Consider the following 16,309-nt stretch of genomic DNA (forward strand, 5'->3'; position numbering starts at 1 on the left):
ATGGAGGAAAGTGGTATGGGCAATGACAAGAAGAATGGAGATAGGGGATGTTGGGAGAGCTGTAGGTACACTAGTTCAAACAGGAGAATAGAATTTCATCTGCCTGAACTGTTAAATGGCCCCATAATCTAAATAACATAAGGGTATCCTCATCAAGATCATCACATTAAGAACTCATTTTATTACACTAAATAATAGATAGTGGTCATTTTTGACACTCCAAACAAGCACAGAAACACAGTATTAGAAGAAAAGAAACAAACAGAAGCAACTTCACATCAGCCATATTATCTATATCTTCTGCCTTTCTTCACCTTATCTTATTTAAGTTTAGAGTAACCTAAGCTGGCCAACAGAATAGATCTAAGTGGAGTGAGAAACAAGAGGATTTCATAATCTGAAGACAAACAAACTAGATAATCAGCCTATGAATAACTAGAAATTGCTTACAAAAGTGCTCACTTTCTGAACAGAACAGTTTAAAAATAAACTGCCCCAGGTCAAATTCTGGTTGTATTTACAATGTATCTTAACCAAGTCTGTGCTGCTACCCTTATCTGTTTAAATAAGGATTGAATCCTCAAATGAATGAAATCTGCTGTGTAAATCAGGTACTTAATTAAAGAAAAAGCTTAGTAGGCTACAGGGAGAGATTTGTTGGCATGGTGAATTAAACAACAGTGTAGGAAGGGGTATCCTCTCCATTTGCTATTTTCTATCATTAGTCTACAAATTCATGTCGGTCAACAGTAGTTACTGGTCATGCATAAATATAATTAGCACATTCTAAAGACTACTGCTTAAACAGGTTGAAGTGAGCTAAATTGATGTGTGTGTGTTTGGTGTCTATACACACACATGTGAGGATGTCCTGGGCTCATGGATACCAAAAGAAGGTGTCAAGGTCTATCAATCTCTGCCTAATTTCTCTGAATATTTCAGAGTCTCTCACTAAACCTGGAGTCAGTGAGAGAGGCCCAATGATCCTCCTGCCTCCACCCACCCCCAGGGCTGAGGTTACATGCACTCACTTTTCCTTATTTAATGTGAGTGCTATGAATACAGACTCAGGTCCTTTTGTTTGGACAACAAGCTCGTACCACTCCGAGCCATCTTTCCAGTCCTCTGTCCAATTTTTGACAAGATCAAAACCCTAGAAGAAAAGAAGGATGAGGACCTGCTGGAAAGAAGGGTAACCCCCTAAACTGAAGATTAGGGTCTCAAAGGACTGCCTAAGAGGTAAAGGTAAACCAAGTATTTCAGTTCATAGTCTCAGAAGCCCAATTTTAAATCAGCTCAGTCCCTGAAGAGATTGAAATGATCTGAGATTGTTAGTTCCTCTAGCATAACCATTTACCAAAGCAAAGGAAGACCTTTTTAGAGGTGGTAATGCTATTCATATAATCTAATTTTTTTGTATACAATACCTGGCATTCAATCACAAACAAACATGAAAATACAAGACAATCTCGAAAAAGAAAATCACAAAATATAAAAGCATACTCACCACCACCTGCAGGAACACATATGAGAAAGAATTAAGGTATAAAACTATACGCAGAAATTTGAAAACTATAGGACATAATGGAATTCTAGAAATGAAAACAAAACTAAAATAAAGAGCTCAATAAATGGAAGTGCTGCCTCTGACAAGAGCATTGAGTCTTAAGAAACTGTTGCTCTTATTCTAACAACCAAGGCAGGTCAAATACAACACAAAACTACAGCTGTTCTAAACCTGTCAGAGATGAGGGTGCAAAAAACCTAAATGAACTAATTCAAAAGAGACAGAGTATTTGAAGAGATCAGTCAAAAAACTGTCCAGTTGATAAAAGTGATTACGCTACAGTTACCAGAAGCCTAACAACACATAAAGGAAAAGAAAACCACAACTAGGAATCTGGGAGTCAAATTTCTGACAGTTACATTAAAGGGCAAATCTTAAGGGAGGCTAACAGAGGGAGGGTAAGTACATTATCCAAGAGGGAAAACTCCACATACTTTTCAACAGAAAAGATGGAGTCCAGCAAACAACAGAATGGCATTCTTTAATGGCTGAAGGAAAAAAACAAAATAAAAGGAAACACAACCATCCAACCTCTGTAAACATACAGAATTAAACTACAATACAAGTGTTTTGAGACAGACAAAAGCTAAGAGAATCATCTTCAACAGACCTACCTAAATACTAAAGGATATTCTCGAGGAAATAAACCCACATAGAAGCCCAGATACGCAGAAAAAAGAAATGAGCTAATCTAAATAAATGATAATCTGTTTAATAACAGTAGGACTGAAATATTGAGAAAACTAAAATATACAAGTTAAACATGTTTTTGGAACCACTGAAACAAAGAGTAAAAGAAGTAAAATTGGCTATTACAAAGGAGAACGATAACTAAAAAGAACCACATGAAAGAAAAAGGGACTAGAGAAATGGTTTAGCCCAGAAAAAGCTTGCAGTACAATCCTGGCACCTGAATTTGATCCTCAGAAGACAAATGAAGGTGGAAGGAGAAAACCACAAAAGTTATCCTATAACTTCCACATATATACCACACACATGTATGTGCAAAGACAGATCAAAACACATCACACAAATATATATATATATATATATATATATATATATATATATATATATATATGTGATGGAAAAAATCCAGAAACAGCACACAATGAATAGGGAAAACTAAATAATGAAATAAAAGATTAAAGGTTAAATACATCAATGGCTAATTACTCATGATCTAGTAAAAAGACAAATTGACTTTAGAAAATAAAAACATAACATGTACTATATATACAGCATATACATACAGCATATATAGAGCATGTGTATATGTATATATATATATATATATATATGTTCAAGACTGAATGAAGTCTGAAAACAAATATAAATATTTAACACTAAAAAAGAGCTGAGAGGAGCTGAAAAGATGGCTCCAGTTAAGCAGTTAAGAGTACTTTTGCTCTTGCAGAAAACAAGGTTCAGTTCCCAGCATCCAAATTGTGATTCACAATCACCTGTAACTTCAGTTAGAATCCAGCATCCTCTTCTGGCCTCTGTAGGCACTAACCACACATGTAGTGCACTTACATTCATAGACATAAAATAAAATAAATCTTAATTAAAACAGCTGAAAGATACATTAATAAATTCCTAGCAATGCATATACTCACTAGGAAGACAATTCTAATTGTGTATGCATTGCAACGTTGTCTCAAAATATAAAAAATTGACACAATAAAATGAGAAATAAAGTACCACAGAGAAGAGGGGGTGACATTTATCTTTGGAATTTCAGAAAGAAATTAAAGTACAAGAAACGAAAGAAGAAACTTTTCCTACCCTAAAATATGTTCACAAAAACAAAAGAAAAATACACTAAATACAGAGAAGTCACATATCTACTTTAGGTAAAAATAATTTAACCATGAGAGACAAAACTATAAGCCAAGTTACATCAGCATTATCTAACTTTCATGTCTTTTAGACTCTCCTCTCAATCTAGTATAGAACAACAAAACAAGAATGGTAACAGTTTATGTTTAATGGACAATTAAGATAAGCCAGGTTCTGCTCTAAACATGGATATATATCAACTCATAGCTTACCTCAGCAAAACAGGGTGAGTAGTAAGTTACTGTAATTGTCATTTACAGTAAAGAATTATCCAGAATAGTCCTTAGAACCCTCTCTCTCCTTGCCTAACACTCTAACTTTGGGACCACAGCTGTGACTAACAAGTTTTAAAAAGTACTAAAGTTATTTTAGCACTATTCCATTTATCCACTTGGATGTTGCTCAGAAAACTACCTTGTAGGTGAAATAAAGCTCTTTCTGTTACACAGTTCTTATTCTGGGCACTCACCTAGCTTTGGTACCAATATCTTCTGCAAACATAGGGAATTTTCCTTCCTTTGTAAACCCAATTCCAATATGTTCCTAAATCTTTACTGTAGGTTGGGTTCCCCCCCCCTTCCAAGTAGATATATTCTCTTGATATGAACTATGATCATCACTCTCTAATAACTCGTGAACATACATTTCCAGCCCATACCTCTCATCCTGCTGACAATTTAGGCTCAAAATATCCTAAATGGAAAACTGTACCCTGCCCCTCTGTATTAGTTCATTTAATATCATGATAATGAAATACTGAAGCTGGGTGGCTTATAAAAAAAGTTCATTTAGCTAACAGATTAGTGCTGACTGCAGCACAGAGCCATTTGATACATCACATCAGGATGGGTGGCAGCACTAAGAACCCAAATTGGAACTCCAATTCTTTTGTAACAAAGGTACATACAGTATTATCACTGAACTCAAAAAAGCGGGGAGGAAAATGTAAACAAAAGGCAGACAAGTCTCAGAAAACAGTATAAACTATCAAGTAAAAACTGAGAAGATGCCAATTCTATTAATAAATGTAAAAATAAGGGCTGGGAAGATAGTTTTGGGGGAAAGCACTTCTGTGAAAGCACTCGGACCTGATTTTGAATCCTCAAAATCAACAAAACCAGGAAGATGTAGTAGTACACATCTGTTAACCCCAAGGCACCATAGGCAAGATGGAAAACAAGAAGCCCACAGGCCATCCAGCCTGGCATATACAGCTCAAACAATAAAGAAATCCTACAGCAGGCAGGCGAGAAGAATAAGACAAATACCCAAGGCTGTCCTCTGACGTCCACATGAGCACCAAAGCACATGTGTAGCAACACTCACATACACCCTACAAAATAAATAAATACACAGAGACACTTCTGCTTTCATCTGTCAAGTTGGTAAAAACTAGTAAGTCTGGATGAATAATTTATCAGCAAGGGTGTGAAGAAACATACACTCTCATTTGTTGTTAAGAATCATCTTTTAGGCAAATAATTTGCAAATAACTACCAAAAATTAATATACAGACCCACATAAATACAAAATCAAAGATCATTTTCAAATTAATATAAATGCCCTCCTACCTCAGAGTTCCACAACTATTTGATGTATATAGGCACATGAACATACAGACATTTACAAAAAGTAGGCTCATTATATCATTTGCTAGCAATCAAAAATTTAGGGGCATCAAAAGACAACTAGTTATGTAGGCTGTGTCAACAAAATACTATATGGCTATCTAAATAACTGTGGCACATTTGCATGCACTCACAAAGAAAAAGGACCTAAAGCAAGCTGATACACAGTATGGACAGCATAATCCAACTTGTCATTTTTGTTTAAGATATATTGTTTAAGTATTTAATTATACATATTCAATATAAAAATCTATATTATTAAAAGTGATGACCTCTGAGGACAGGTGTGGAGTATAATTTCACATTTGACTTTACACATTCATTTGAAATTTTATAATTTAAAAAAAATTTAGAATCAAATCAACAATTAACTTTACACAAAAAACAGAATTCCAATTAGCAATCAGGTTTAGCAATGCTGTTCATAAAGATAAATGCCACGGCAAGAGAAAAAAGGAATACCACCTCTACTATTCATTTTCAAGTCACTCCAACCTCAAATGTCACACTGGAGATTTCTGAGGGAAGATGTATCCTTCCAGGCAGCCAGCATATATACAATCTACATAATCTGAAAAGGTAAAGCGAAGGCAAGGGACAAATGGTACCCAGTAGTATTAATGGACAGAAAAGGAGATTTTCTTCAATTTTGTTGAGACAATTACTTCTGTTTATGGGAAGAGTTTGTGTTCTTGTGCTTGTTTAAAATCTCCTTAACTGAAACTATCACAACCTCCTGTGGTCAAGAGCATCCAAGACAACCCTTCTACCCACCTCTGGTCAGCTATGGACTCAGAAACTAGATTATCCTGTTTATTAAAAATGCTTATAATAAAAGTGTTCTCAGAAGGGAAACCTCCAAGACTGAGGAACTTTCTTGATGCATGGACTTCAAAAATCCCCTTATTCCTCTTCTTTAGTTACATTAATGTGCATAAAGGCTGAGTTCCATATAGTTCTGGTGCTATTAATAAAGGAGGCCATTATCAAAACATTTCTGTACACAATCCATTGAATCAAATATACAAATTTAAAATTAGCAGTCCCTACTCAAATTTAAAAAGTTTCTAAGAGGGGACTGGAGAGATGGCTCAGAGGTTAAGAGCATTGCCTGTTCTTCCAAAGGTCCTGAGTTCAATTCCCAGCAACCACATGGTGGCTCACAACCATCTGTAATGGGGGTCTAGTGCCCTCTTCTGGCCTGTAGGCATATACACAGACAGAATATTGTATACATAATAAATAAATAAATATTTTTTAAAAGTTTCCAAGAATTAAAAAACAAGATGCTCAAATTTTAGTTTACATTTAGTTCTATTATAACTTAATAATTAAATATGAAGCTTACAAATTATTCTACTCCTTGTTAACTATAATAACATTTTCTTAACTATACCTTATATATGAAAATGCACATTGACTTTTTTTAATTCATTCATTCCACAAGAGAAAAACAAACATTCTCTATTCAGTTTTTATGTAGCATTGTTTTTAAAATTCGCTCTGCTCAGGAATTCTCAGTAAGTTTTTACTAACTACTGTCAACTAATAATCAGTACTGAAAGCAAAACAAAACAAACAAACAAAAAAGAACAACCTTTCTCAGATTTTCAAAAGAAAGGCTCAGGCTGTAGCTCAGTGGTAAGACTACTTGCCTACCATCCAATCTTCAGGACTACAAGTTTAATTCCCAGTACAAGCAGCACGCACGTGCACATGCACGCGCGCACACACACACACACACACACACACACACACACATACACACACACACACACACACACTCTGCAGGCACAAACTCTATCTATACAGAGATACATAATCCAGAAGACATTGTGTAGTTGAACTCCAAGTGACTTTATTATGGCATCCTCATACACGTAAATCTTCCAAGATCACTCTGAGGAAATGAAAAATAACTCACTCTTAAGAGCTTCTGTCTACTGGCTTATAAACTAAGTAGGACTACTCTAAAAGTCCAGATCCAGAATTATGAGGGAAAGCTGCACTATTACTTGATCAACACTGACACGATTCTAGAATGCTTTCCATCTATAGCAGTAATGATGTTTGCTCCAAATCAAGTTTTTGGAGCAAACAACATCTTTGCTTGTGGTTCAAAACAGAGTTTCTCTGATTAGACCAGGCTGGCTTTGAACTCAAAAAGTTTGGCTCGCCTCTGCCTCCCAAGCGCTGGGATTAAAGATATGTGCCACCAATGCCCAGCCACCTATTACCTGTTTTATCTCAGCTATTAGACCCAAGGCATCCTGATGACAGAAAATATATCCATTTCACCTTAACTATCTATCTCCAAAGTGTGTGGCTTTATAATTAGCCCTCAAAGATGTGTCTGCAACGAGCCAAAATTATTTAAAACTTAAGATCTGGTAGTAGAACTGTCTGAATGAAAAATTAAAATACGTGCTATCCATTTCAAAGGTTATGTCTAATGGTATTTTAAAGAAAAGTAAAAACATACAATCTTATCTAGAGACTACCCAGATGCTAATTCCTTATGAAGCATTATTCAAGCACTGATTTCATTAAAACAAAACTAGACATGGTAATACATGCATGTCTATAATTCCAGTACTCAGAACCCTAGGGCAAAAGATCACAAGCCTGAGGTCAGTCTAGGTTTTATTAAAAGACCCTGTCTCAAAAACATTTAAATTAATATAAAATTTAATACAAAACACAACCACACCTTTAGAAAAAGCAAAACCTGCTCATTCCAGCCAGCTCTGTAACCTCATCAACTTATTTTACACTCCAAGCATGTCTGTTCCAAGCCTGAGAGTAAGCAGCTATTATTTCTGGTAATACTGTAACTTAAAATGCTTCACAATTACTTAACACTGAACTTCTATTTCATGAACTCGGCCCTGAAGCTATTTTTACACATATAAAATGAAATCACATACAATCATTTATAAGCAATGAACAGATTTTCCCAATCATAATGTTACTTTATACCTGGAAAAGATATATAATTAAAGTAAGTCTTACAGAATGACAGAAGGTTAATTTGCACATCCAAAACAGAAACCTCCAGTTTTCAAATACTAGAACTACATAGGTCATTCAGCTGAGATGAAGCCACCGCTCAATTTTATACTGAAGACTAACTGTAGAAGTACACAGCTGGAGGATTCCAGATTACCTATTAACTAGCTCCACGTTCAGCGAACACAGAAAACAGACTATGATATCTGCAATTAAAATAAAAACATTTAATATGAAATATTCACAATTACAAGTAAAAACCTTGAAAAAGTTGTAAATGTAGGCCAATGGTTTTTGTTGTTTTGTTTGTTACTGTGGTACTTACAGGTTTAACTCAGGGCCTTCAGCTACATCCCTGTAGTGGGCTGCTTAAGAAATATTATTCCTAATGTTAACAGTACTGTTCTAGAGTGACTGAACCCTTAGTTTCTTTTCCTGATGCTTGTGATAACATAGCAAGGCAAAGCAACTTATTGGAGAAAGGATTTATATTGGCTCACAGTTTAAAGGGACAGTTCATCATGTCCTGGGAATTCAAGTGGCAGGATTTTGATGCAGCTGATCACATAACATAGTTCACAGTTATTAAGTAAAAGAATGAGCCATATAATAGACAGCAAGTACAAAGAAATATAACAGGCTGGGCGGTGGTTGCGCATGCCTTTAATCCCAGCGCTCGGGAGGCAGAGACAGGCAGATCTCTGTGAGTTCTAGGCCAGCCTGGTCTACAAGAGCTAGTTCCAGGACAGGCTCCAAAGCTACAGAGAAACCCTGTCTCAAAAAAAAAGCCCCCCCAAAAAAAAGAAAGAAAGAAAAGAAAAGATAGATAGATAGATAGATAGATAGATAGATAGATAGATAGATAGATAGATAGATAACAGTATTTGACTAGTGAGGGTCTCAAATACAATGTTTTTAATGAAAATACTCTTTTTGGTTTTGGTTTTTCAAGACAGGGTTTCTCTGTAGCTTTGGAGCCTGTCCTGAAACTAGCTCTCGTAGAACAGGCTGGTCTCAAACTCACAGAGATCTGCCTGTCTCTGCCTCCTGAGTGCTGGGATTAAAGGCATGTGCCACCACTGCCTGGCTGAAAATACTCTTTATTGTAAATTAACCCAAAATTTGGCCTCTATCTTAAAATTATATTTCATTTGACAGTGTTTCCTAGCTTAAACCAAACTCATCTCACCAGCTCTCTGACTGGTCAATCTTACTTCTAGTCATTGCCCTCATTGCCCCTACTATTCTCCTGTTATGAATGCAATGTAGTATGGTACCCACACTTCACTAGAGGCATGGAAATCAATTAGCAAAATATTTGGGTAGATTATTACACAGGGCCCCCATTAAAGAGATGTATTGACATTATATTTTCTCTACATCAAAAAATTTTTTCCTTGATGTAGAGAAAACATAAAGGCAAAACTAACAACAATCAACTGAGACAAATGAAAAAACTATACTTTCAAATATCGAACTCGGGGGCCTAGAAAGATTGTTCTGCTGCAGGACCCAAATTTGATTCCCAGCACCCACAATGAGCAGCTCACACCTGCTTGTAAGTCTAGGTCCAGGGGATCCAATACATTCTTCTAGCCTCTACAGATAATTGCATATACTAAAACTCTCTCTCTCTCTCTCTCTCTCTCTCTCTCTCTCTCTCTCTCTCTCTCTCTCACACACACACACACACACACACACACACACACACACACACACAGAGAGAGAGAGAGACAGAGACAGAGAGAAACACAGAGAGAGAGAATAAATCTTTAAAAGTAACAATTGAACCACACTTTATTTCTAACGCTGAAAAATAGTAAAACTATTCTACATTGGCCACATTATAGTTTCCATGGTAAGATTCTTCTCTCTCTTTTTTCCTTTGTTTTGTTTCTTTGTTTCATCTTGTTTTCCTTTTTTTTTTAAATTTGGTTTTCTTTCGGGGGGAGATTGCAAGGGTAGAGAATGGATGAGAGGGGACAGGGAGATAAATGGGATAGGAATAGATGATGTGAAATCCACAAAGAATCAATATTTTTTTAAAAAAACTATTCTATTCAGATATGATATTTTATAAGCAATTTTACATCTCATGTTCCTGGCAATCCAATTAGGTATGAAAGAAATTGTTCTTGCTTGCCTGTAGTCCCCAATTTATAGATATATGTATAATTGTAGAATCATGAGTCATACCCCTAAATCCTTGCCTCCACATGAAAGTCCTTTCTTCATCCCACATAATGTATTAATTTTCAGACAACTTGCTAAGGAGCACATTTCTTATCTCACCTGTGCATTCACCCCAGAAATATATGACCTCATTTGTACCTTGTCCAAGCAGACAGGCAGAGCAGAACATCAAATCTTTTTTATAACAACTCTGGAAAAGTCATGTATCCTTCCAAAAAAACGACAAAACTGATAAAATGGTAGCATATCTAAGATGATGATCCAAGCTCATTAAAGGGTTAGAAAATCCATGAAGAGTGGCTGAAGAGGGGAGGAGAAGGAATGGAACAACTGTCACACATGCATATCCTACGCAAGACTCTGTCACCAAAAACATAAAGGAACCATATTTATGCTCTATGGCCCAGGAGTTCAAAAGTGGCTGGGCACAACGAAACAAACACTGGTTTTCTCATTTCCTAGTTTACTTTCTATTGCTATGATAAACACCATGACCAAATACAACTAAGGGAGGAAAGAATTAATTTCATCTTACAACCTCCAAGTCACAATCTATCACTTAGAGAAACCAGGGCATGAACTCAAGGCAAGAACCTGGAGTCAGAAACAGAAGCAGAGACCATGGAGGAGTGCTGCTTACTGGCTTGCTCTTCCTGGCGTGCTCAGCCTGCTTTCTTACACAAGAAAATGCCCCACAGGCTTGCCTACATGCCAGTCTGATGGCAGCATTGTTGTCAACTGAGGATCCTTCTTCCCAGATGACTCCAGCTTGGGACAAGTTAACAACTAACCAGTGAGCAACCTACACTTCAGGTATGCCAAGGATGAAAGGTGAATAAGAATGTACCAAGCCTCAAGAGATTAAGAATAACAAAAGTGACAAGAAAATAAATAATACAAGACAAAATATTTTAAAAGCTACAGGAACACAGAGAATGGCAACATTGGGGGAGAAGCCAATGGGGGGAAAAGGTTTCTGATAAGATAGGAGTTAAAGAAGTGGGATTTGACTTTAACAGAAAAAAAAAAAAAGAACAGCATGTGCAAAGGCCTGAAGGCACAAAGCTCAGCAATTAATCTGGAGTGGGAGAACAAAAGGTACCTAGAAGAGTGAGGAGAAGAGACTAATTTAAATTGGGATTGTTGGGGACTGTTATAGAACACCGAGGATTTTCCATCTCTATCCCACAGTGGTTAGACTACAACAAGACACTACAGGACAATTACTAATAAGACATTTTAACTGGGCATTCCACACCTAGAAATATAATTCAGAAAAATTATTGCAATAGGAAAACACACCTCTAGAGGTAACAGTTGAGACAGATTTATTACAGTGCCACTACTGCTAGTTCAGGTGTGGATACAGATGAAAAGGCACAAACAGAAGAAATCCCTAGGAGGTAAAGGTCAAACAGAGTAAGGTTTTCTAGATCCTAACTTGGGAGAGGGCATAGACACTCATGGCTAAGACAGGTGATACAAGACAAATCCACGCAATCATTCTAACAATGTCAGAGCCCTGGCCAGGGACTGGTTTTTACCACTGAGAAAAAGGGATGGGGGACGAGGAACAAAGGTGAGTCTACCTTTGGACCTGCACCAATGAAGCTACCAAGGGGGAATTAGGGGAGGACTAGAAAAGTCATTAGCTTACTGGCAAAAATCAAAGACAGAAGAGAATGAGACAAATGTTAGAAATCAGTATTGAAGTGAGTAAAAGAAAAACATAAAAAAGGAAAAAAACAAAAAATGAATACTAAGTCAAGTGACACAGGTTGATGCTGACAAAGGCAAAGGAGAGCTAAATTTAAGAGCAGGGTGAACATTACTCTAAATGTGAAGCAAGGTTTTCTAAGAGACGTTAAAAACAGAAACAGACCAGCCGGGCGGTGGTGGCGCACGCCTTTAATCCCAGCACTCGGGAGGCAGAGGCAGGCGGATCTCTGTGAGTTCGAGGCCAGCCTGGTCTACAAGAGCTAGTTCCAGGACAGGCTCTAAAAAAGCTACAGAGAAACCCTGTCTCGAAAAACCAAAAAAAAAAAAAAAAAAACAGAAACAGACCACCTTATGTGGTAATGTGTCACATCAAGTAACTGCCTGTCGGAACCTGTGGTCCTCTATGAAGAATGTCTACTCTCAACGGAGAACATTCGCAATTCACCGGGTGCTCAGTCAATCCATCTTCCCCAAGGGTAACTACAAATCTTTTCAGTGACCAGCCCTCCCTTCCCAAAACCTGTGTGCGTGCAGATTCATTCCCTCACCACTAACCATTTTCTAGCATGATCCCTTCATCTGCTCTTTTCTCTTCTTCCATGTGTCCAAATGTCTACCCTAAAATAAACACTCATTTCCCTTATTTTTCTCACTTATTACTGAACATCCTCACTCCCCTACCAAAAGTGAAGTCTACCATTCTTCAAAAATAAGTAAATAAGTACAACACCGGCAAATGGTATCTGATGAGAGACAGCTTGATCCAGCAACTGCTTACTCGGTTCCCCATCCCCTTGATCTCTCCCACAGCTCATGACAGAACAGACTACCCCTGCTCACTGCAGTGATTTTTGTGTTCGTTTTTGGAATGAGACAGAGGGGTTAACAAAAACCTTTTGAAAGGAGAATAAGAAGGCCTACCAGGGAGAACCAGACCTGTGCTCTAGACTCTGCTGCACAACTACTCAGCTGTGAGCTTTCTTCCCTCTACCCCACCACCACATCAAATCTGAGAAACCCTGACACTGACACTGGCTAGGTAAATCACCCCAACACATGCTCTCAAAACCTAGTCTCCTTTGCAGTATGTGTCACAATCACTCAACTATGTAATTAGTAGAGTAGCTGTCTTCCCTTATACACCACACTGAAAACTCATTAAAAAACAAATGTGTTGTACCTCATCACTGCAAAAACTTTAAACATAAACTCCAGCTACAACCTCAAATACACACATGATGAGCTACATAGAAACCTCTATAGGAAATTAAGAGAGGAAGAGAAACTTGTTTTCCAAAATTGTCACATTTCTCTTGCCCATTCCTGCATTTCAAGTCTGAAAACTGTGCTCAAAACTTTGTACATGTACGTATCACAACATCAATGATCCAATTTAATTTTAACACCATTGTTTACCCGTTTAGATAGTACACACTAGTGTGGATTTAAAACTTTTAACACCGGCAAGTCAGAACCTATGTACACATACACATGATGCAGAATTCCAGAGTTTATCAGTCAAATCATACTGCGACATGATTTTTTAATGATTTCATAATTATCAAAGGAAAACAAGTTTTTGGTTTAGGAACTACAAATTGCCACTGCATTCCACCAGGTGACCTTCAGTTGTAAAAATTTAAATCTCATGAAAGTTGTCAAGTTGTACGGCTCCCCACCTTAGGCAAATAAGGTTAGCAAAGCACAGGTCAATTTGCCCTTCAACTGTTAAGAGTCCTGCTCCTCAACTATCAGAGGCTGGAACTGACCCCCTTAAATAAGAATGCAGGTGATTCCCCTTAAATAAGAATGCAGGTGATTCCGGTACTGCGTAAAACACACACACACACACACACACACACACACACACAAAGAGACTGAAAGCATCTATGTTTATACTGCCATTTAAATACAATAGACAAGTATTTATTTAAAAACCCGGCGCCTGAAATTCTTCATAGGTTAAGAGTGGGCAACACTGAAACATAGTTGAAATCCCCAGTAAAGAGGCGTTTCATAACGGAAGCACTGCTCCACACAATCACTTGGAGCCGCTCTCCAAGGCGTTCTCACAGCTAAGTCAACACCACTGATCACGAAGGGGCAAGTGTGCCCCTTGGCACCCCCCTCTCCGGAAGACTCGGGCTCCAATCACTGAGCGAAGAGTCCCTCGAGATCCAACAGTGCTTCCCTGGACTTTAGGAGCTGGGCAACCCGTGGCCAGGCCAAAAAATAAATAAATGAAGAGTTCAAGCCCCCTCCTCCATCCTTGCCTGAAAATTAATGAATTGGCTGTACGATTGTTTATTTAATGAGGTGTGTAGTGGCCTCTACTGGTGCTTGTGTGAGCACAAGAATGCCCCACTCTTACAAGTGGGATGAGCCTGGGGGAGGGGAAAGAGAAGAGGGGTGAACCTGCCTCTCAGTACAAAGCACAGAACTGGACCCCCAGAGCTCCGGGCCCGACCCCGGAGGCGCCCCTACCCCGGCAAGGGCCCCTCCTGCCCGCTCCGCTTTCAGCAACGGGAGCCGAGACGGAGAAGTTCCCGCATGCTCCCCTCTGGATCCTAAACAACAACAACAAAAACCCCACCGCAGCGGCCGCGGGAGCCGGTGCCGCGCCCCAGCCCCCACGGCGTCCCGGGCCGGCCCCGCTTACCTGCAGACTGCGGCGGGGATCCGCTCCTCACGGCCGCGGCGCCGGACAGCAGCGGCCGCGGCAGCAACAGCAACAGCAGCAGCGGTGTGGGGCAGCAGCGCCGGGAGTAAGAGGTGCTGAGGAGTCGCCTGGCTTCGCGCTCTGCCGCCATCTCTGCCCCGCGAGCGGCGGCGGCAGCGGCGGCGGCAGCGGCGGCGACAGCGCCGCGGAGCGCTCGCGCCCTTCCCTCAGCGCGCCTCAGCCGGTCTCTGCGCCGTAGGCTCGGCTCCAGCCCGGCCCAGCCCGGCCAGCCCGCGCGGCCCCCTCGCGCGCCCAAGGGGAAAGACTCCGGGACGCCTCCCTCCTGCAGCGGGGCGGAGAGGAGAGCAGAGAAGGGGAGTCAGTACATTCCGGGCGAGAGCTGGGGGGGTGGCTCGGTCTCTCCAGGTTCCAGGCGCCGCCACCCGCCGCCGACTCGGGCTCCTCACAGTGGAGCGAGGGGGGCGGAGACCGCAGGGTGGGGGGCGGGCGCCGGAGCGCGCCGGGACGCGCACGCGCACAGCCGCGCACGCGCGCCTCCCCTCCCCGCCGGCTCCCTCTTTGCGCCCCGCGGCCTGCCGGGCTCCAATCCCGGCGGTCGCTTCGCGGGCAGCCGCGGCGGTGGAGCCGAGCTGGCGCAGGGGCAGGCGGCTGGCCCGCTCCCCTCCCCCCGCCTTGCGGGCACGGGCGCGGAGCGCGCGCGCCGGGCGCTGCTGCTGCTGCTGCTGCTGCTGGCGTCAGGGAAACCCCGGAGAAGCGACCCGCCTCCTGTCCTCCCGCCTCCCGCTCCTTATCCGAGGGAGAGATTTCCCCTCACCTCCGCGGGCGGCTTCAAAGGGAGCGGAGAACTGAGGCAGAGCCCCGAGCCTGCGCGCACCTCTCTGCTCTGGGCCTCTATATAGGGCCTCAGAGGAAACCGAATGGCCTCCGGGAGGAAACCTGGGTGCGCAGAGGGTCGGCGCACGGATTTCTGTGCTCGCCAAAAACAATAGCGAGCCGCCCGGCTCTGGCTGGGGACCTGGCGCGGTTCCCGTGGGAGAGGGCCTGGCGGTACCGTGCCGACCTCTGGCTTCCTCTAGGGTGGTACCCGACCCGCCTGGACCGCGGAGCCCCACGTCCCTGCCGTGACACTCAGCCTTGGCTCAGACAAAGGTGCGGGGAGTCCACTCCTCCATCGGGTGCCCAGGCCGGGACCCAACCCCGTGACTCTCCCCGGAGCTAATTCTCTGCAGTCACTGTAGCCTTCTACATAGGCCCTGGACGGTCACCTCACATTTTTTGTACCTGGGAATCAGTCTCTGGACAGTAAACCCGGAGCACTTGAGTATTGACTTTTCAAGCACTTGGTACTACTAGAGGTCGAGATACCCAAAGTTAGGGGAAAAGCGTCTGTAGTCCACTGCAGATGAGCGTGCCCATACTCTTCTCAGCTGGGTCTTCACTGAGTCATATTAGGTTGTTAATAGGAGTTGGATTTGTATTCCCCTTCTGTGTACAGTCAGTATCCAAAATGCGTTGTATCCTGCAAGAAAGACTATTTTTTTCTAACAACCCCCTACCGTGCCTTCTCGCTCTTGTCACTTCATATTTTATTTTATTCCAGAGTTCCAAAATAAACTATAAAGCGTGGATTGACATGGGGAATGAAGAGCGCAGAAACCTCATTACAAGAGT

At 41.0% G+C, this 16,309-nt stretch overlaps 1 protein-coding gene across 4 annotated transcripts in view; it reads right to left on the reverse strand.

Annotated features, from left to right (window-relative positions):
* Positions 1–14,796, reverse strand: part of Neo1 (neogenin 1) — a 175,484-nt gene extending 160,688 nt beyond the window's left edge. For all 4 annotated transcript variants that reach the window (XM_038322982.1, XM_038322980.1, XM_038322981.1 and 1 more), the window contains exon 1: positions 14,618–14,796. In XM_038322982.1, coding sequence (XP_038178910.1) covers positions 14,618–14,768 — 151 coding nt within the window. In that variant the 5' untranslated portion in view covers positions 14,769–14,796. The remainder of the gene's footprint in view (positions 1–14,617) is intronic.
* Positions 14,797–16,309: the final 1,513 nt, after the last annotated feature.

Source organism: Arvicola amphibius, chromosome 3, assembly GCF_903992535.2.
Source record: "Arvicola amphibius chromosome 3, mArvAmp1.2, whole genome shotgun sequence".
Classification (NCBI taxonomy): domain Eukaryota; kingdom Metazoa; phylum Chordata; class Mammalia; order Rodentia; family Cricetidae; genus Arvicola; species Arvicola amphibius.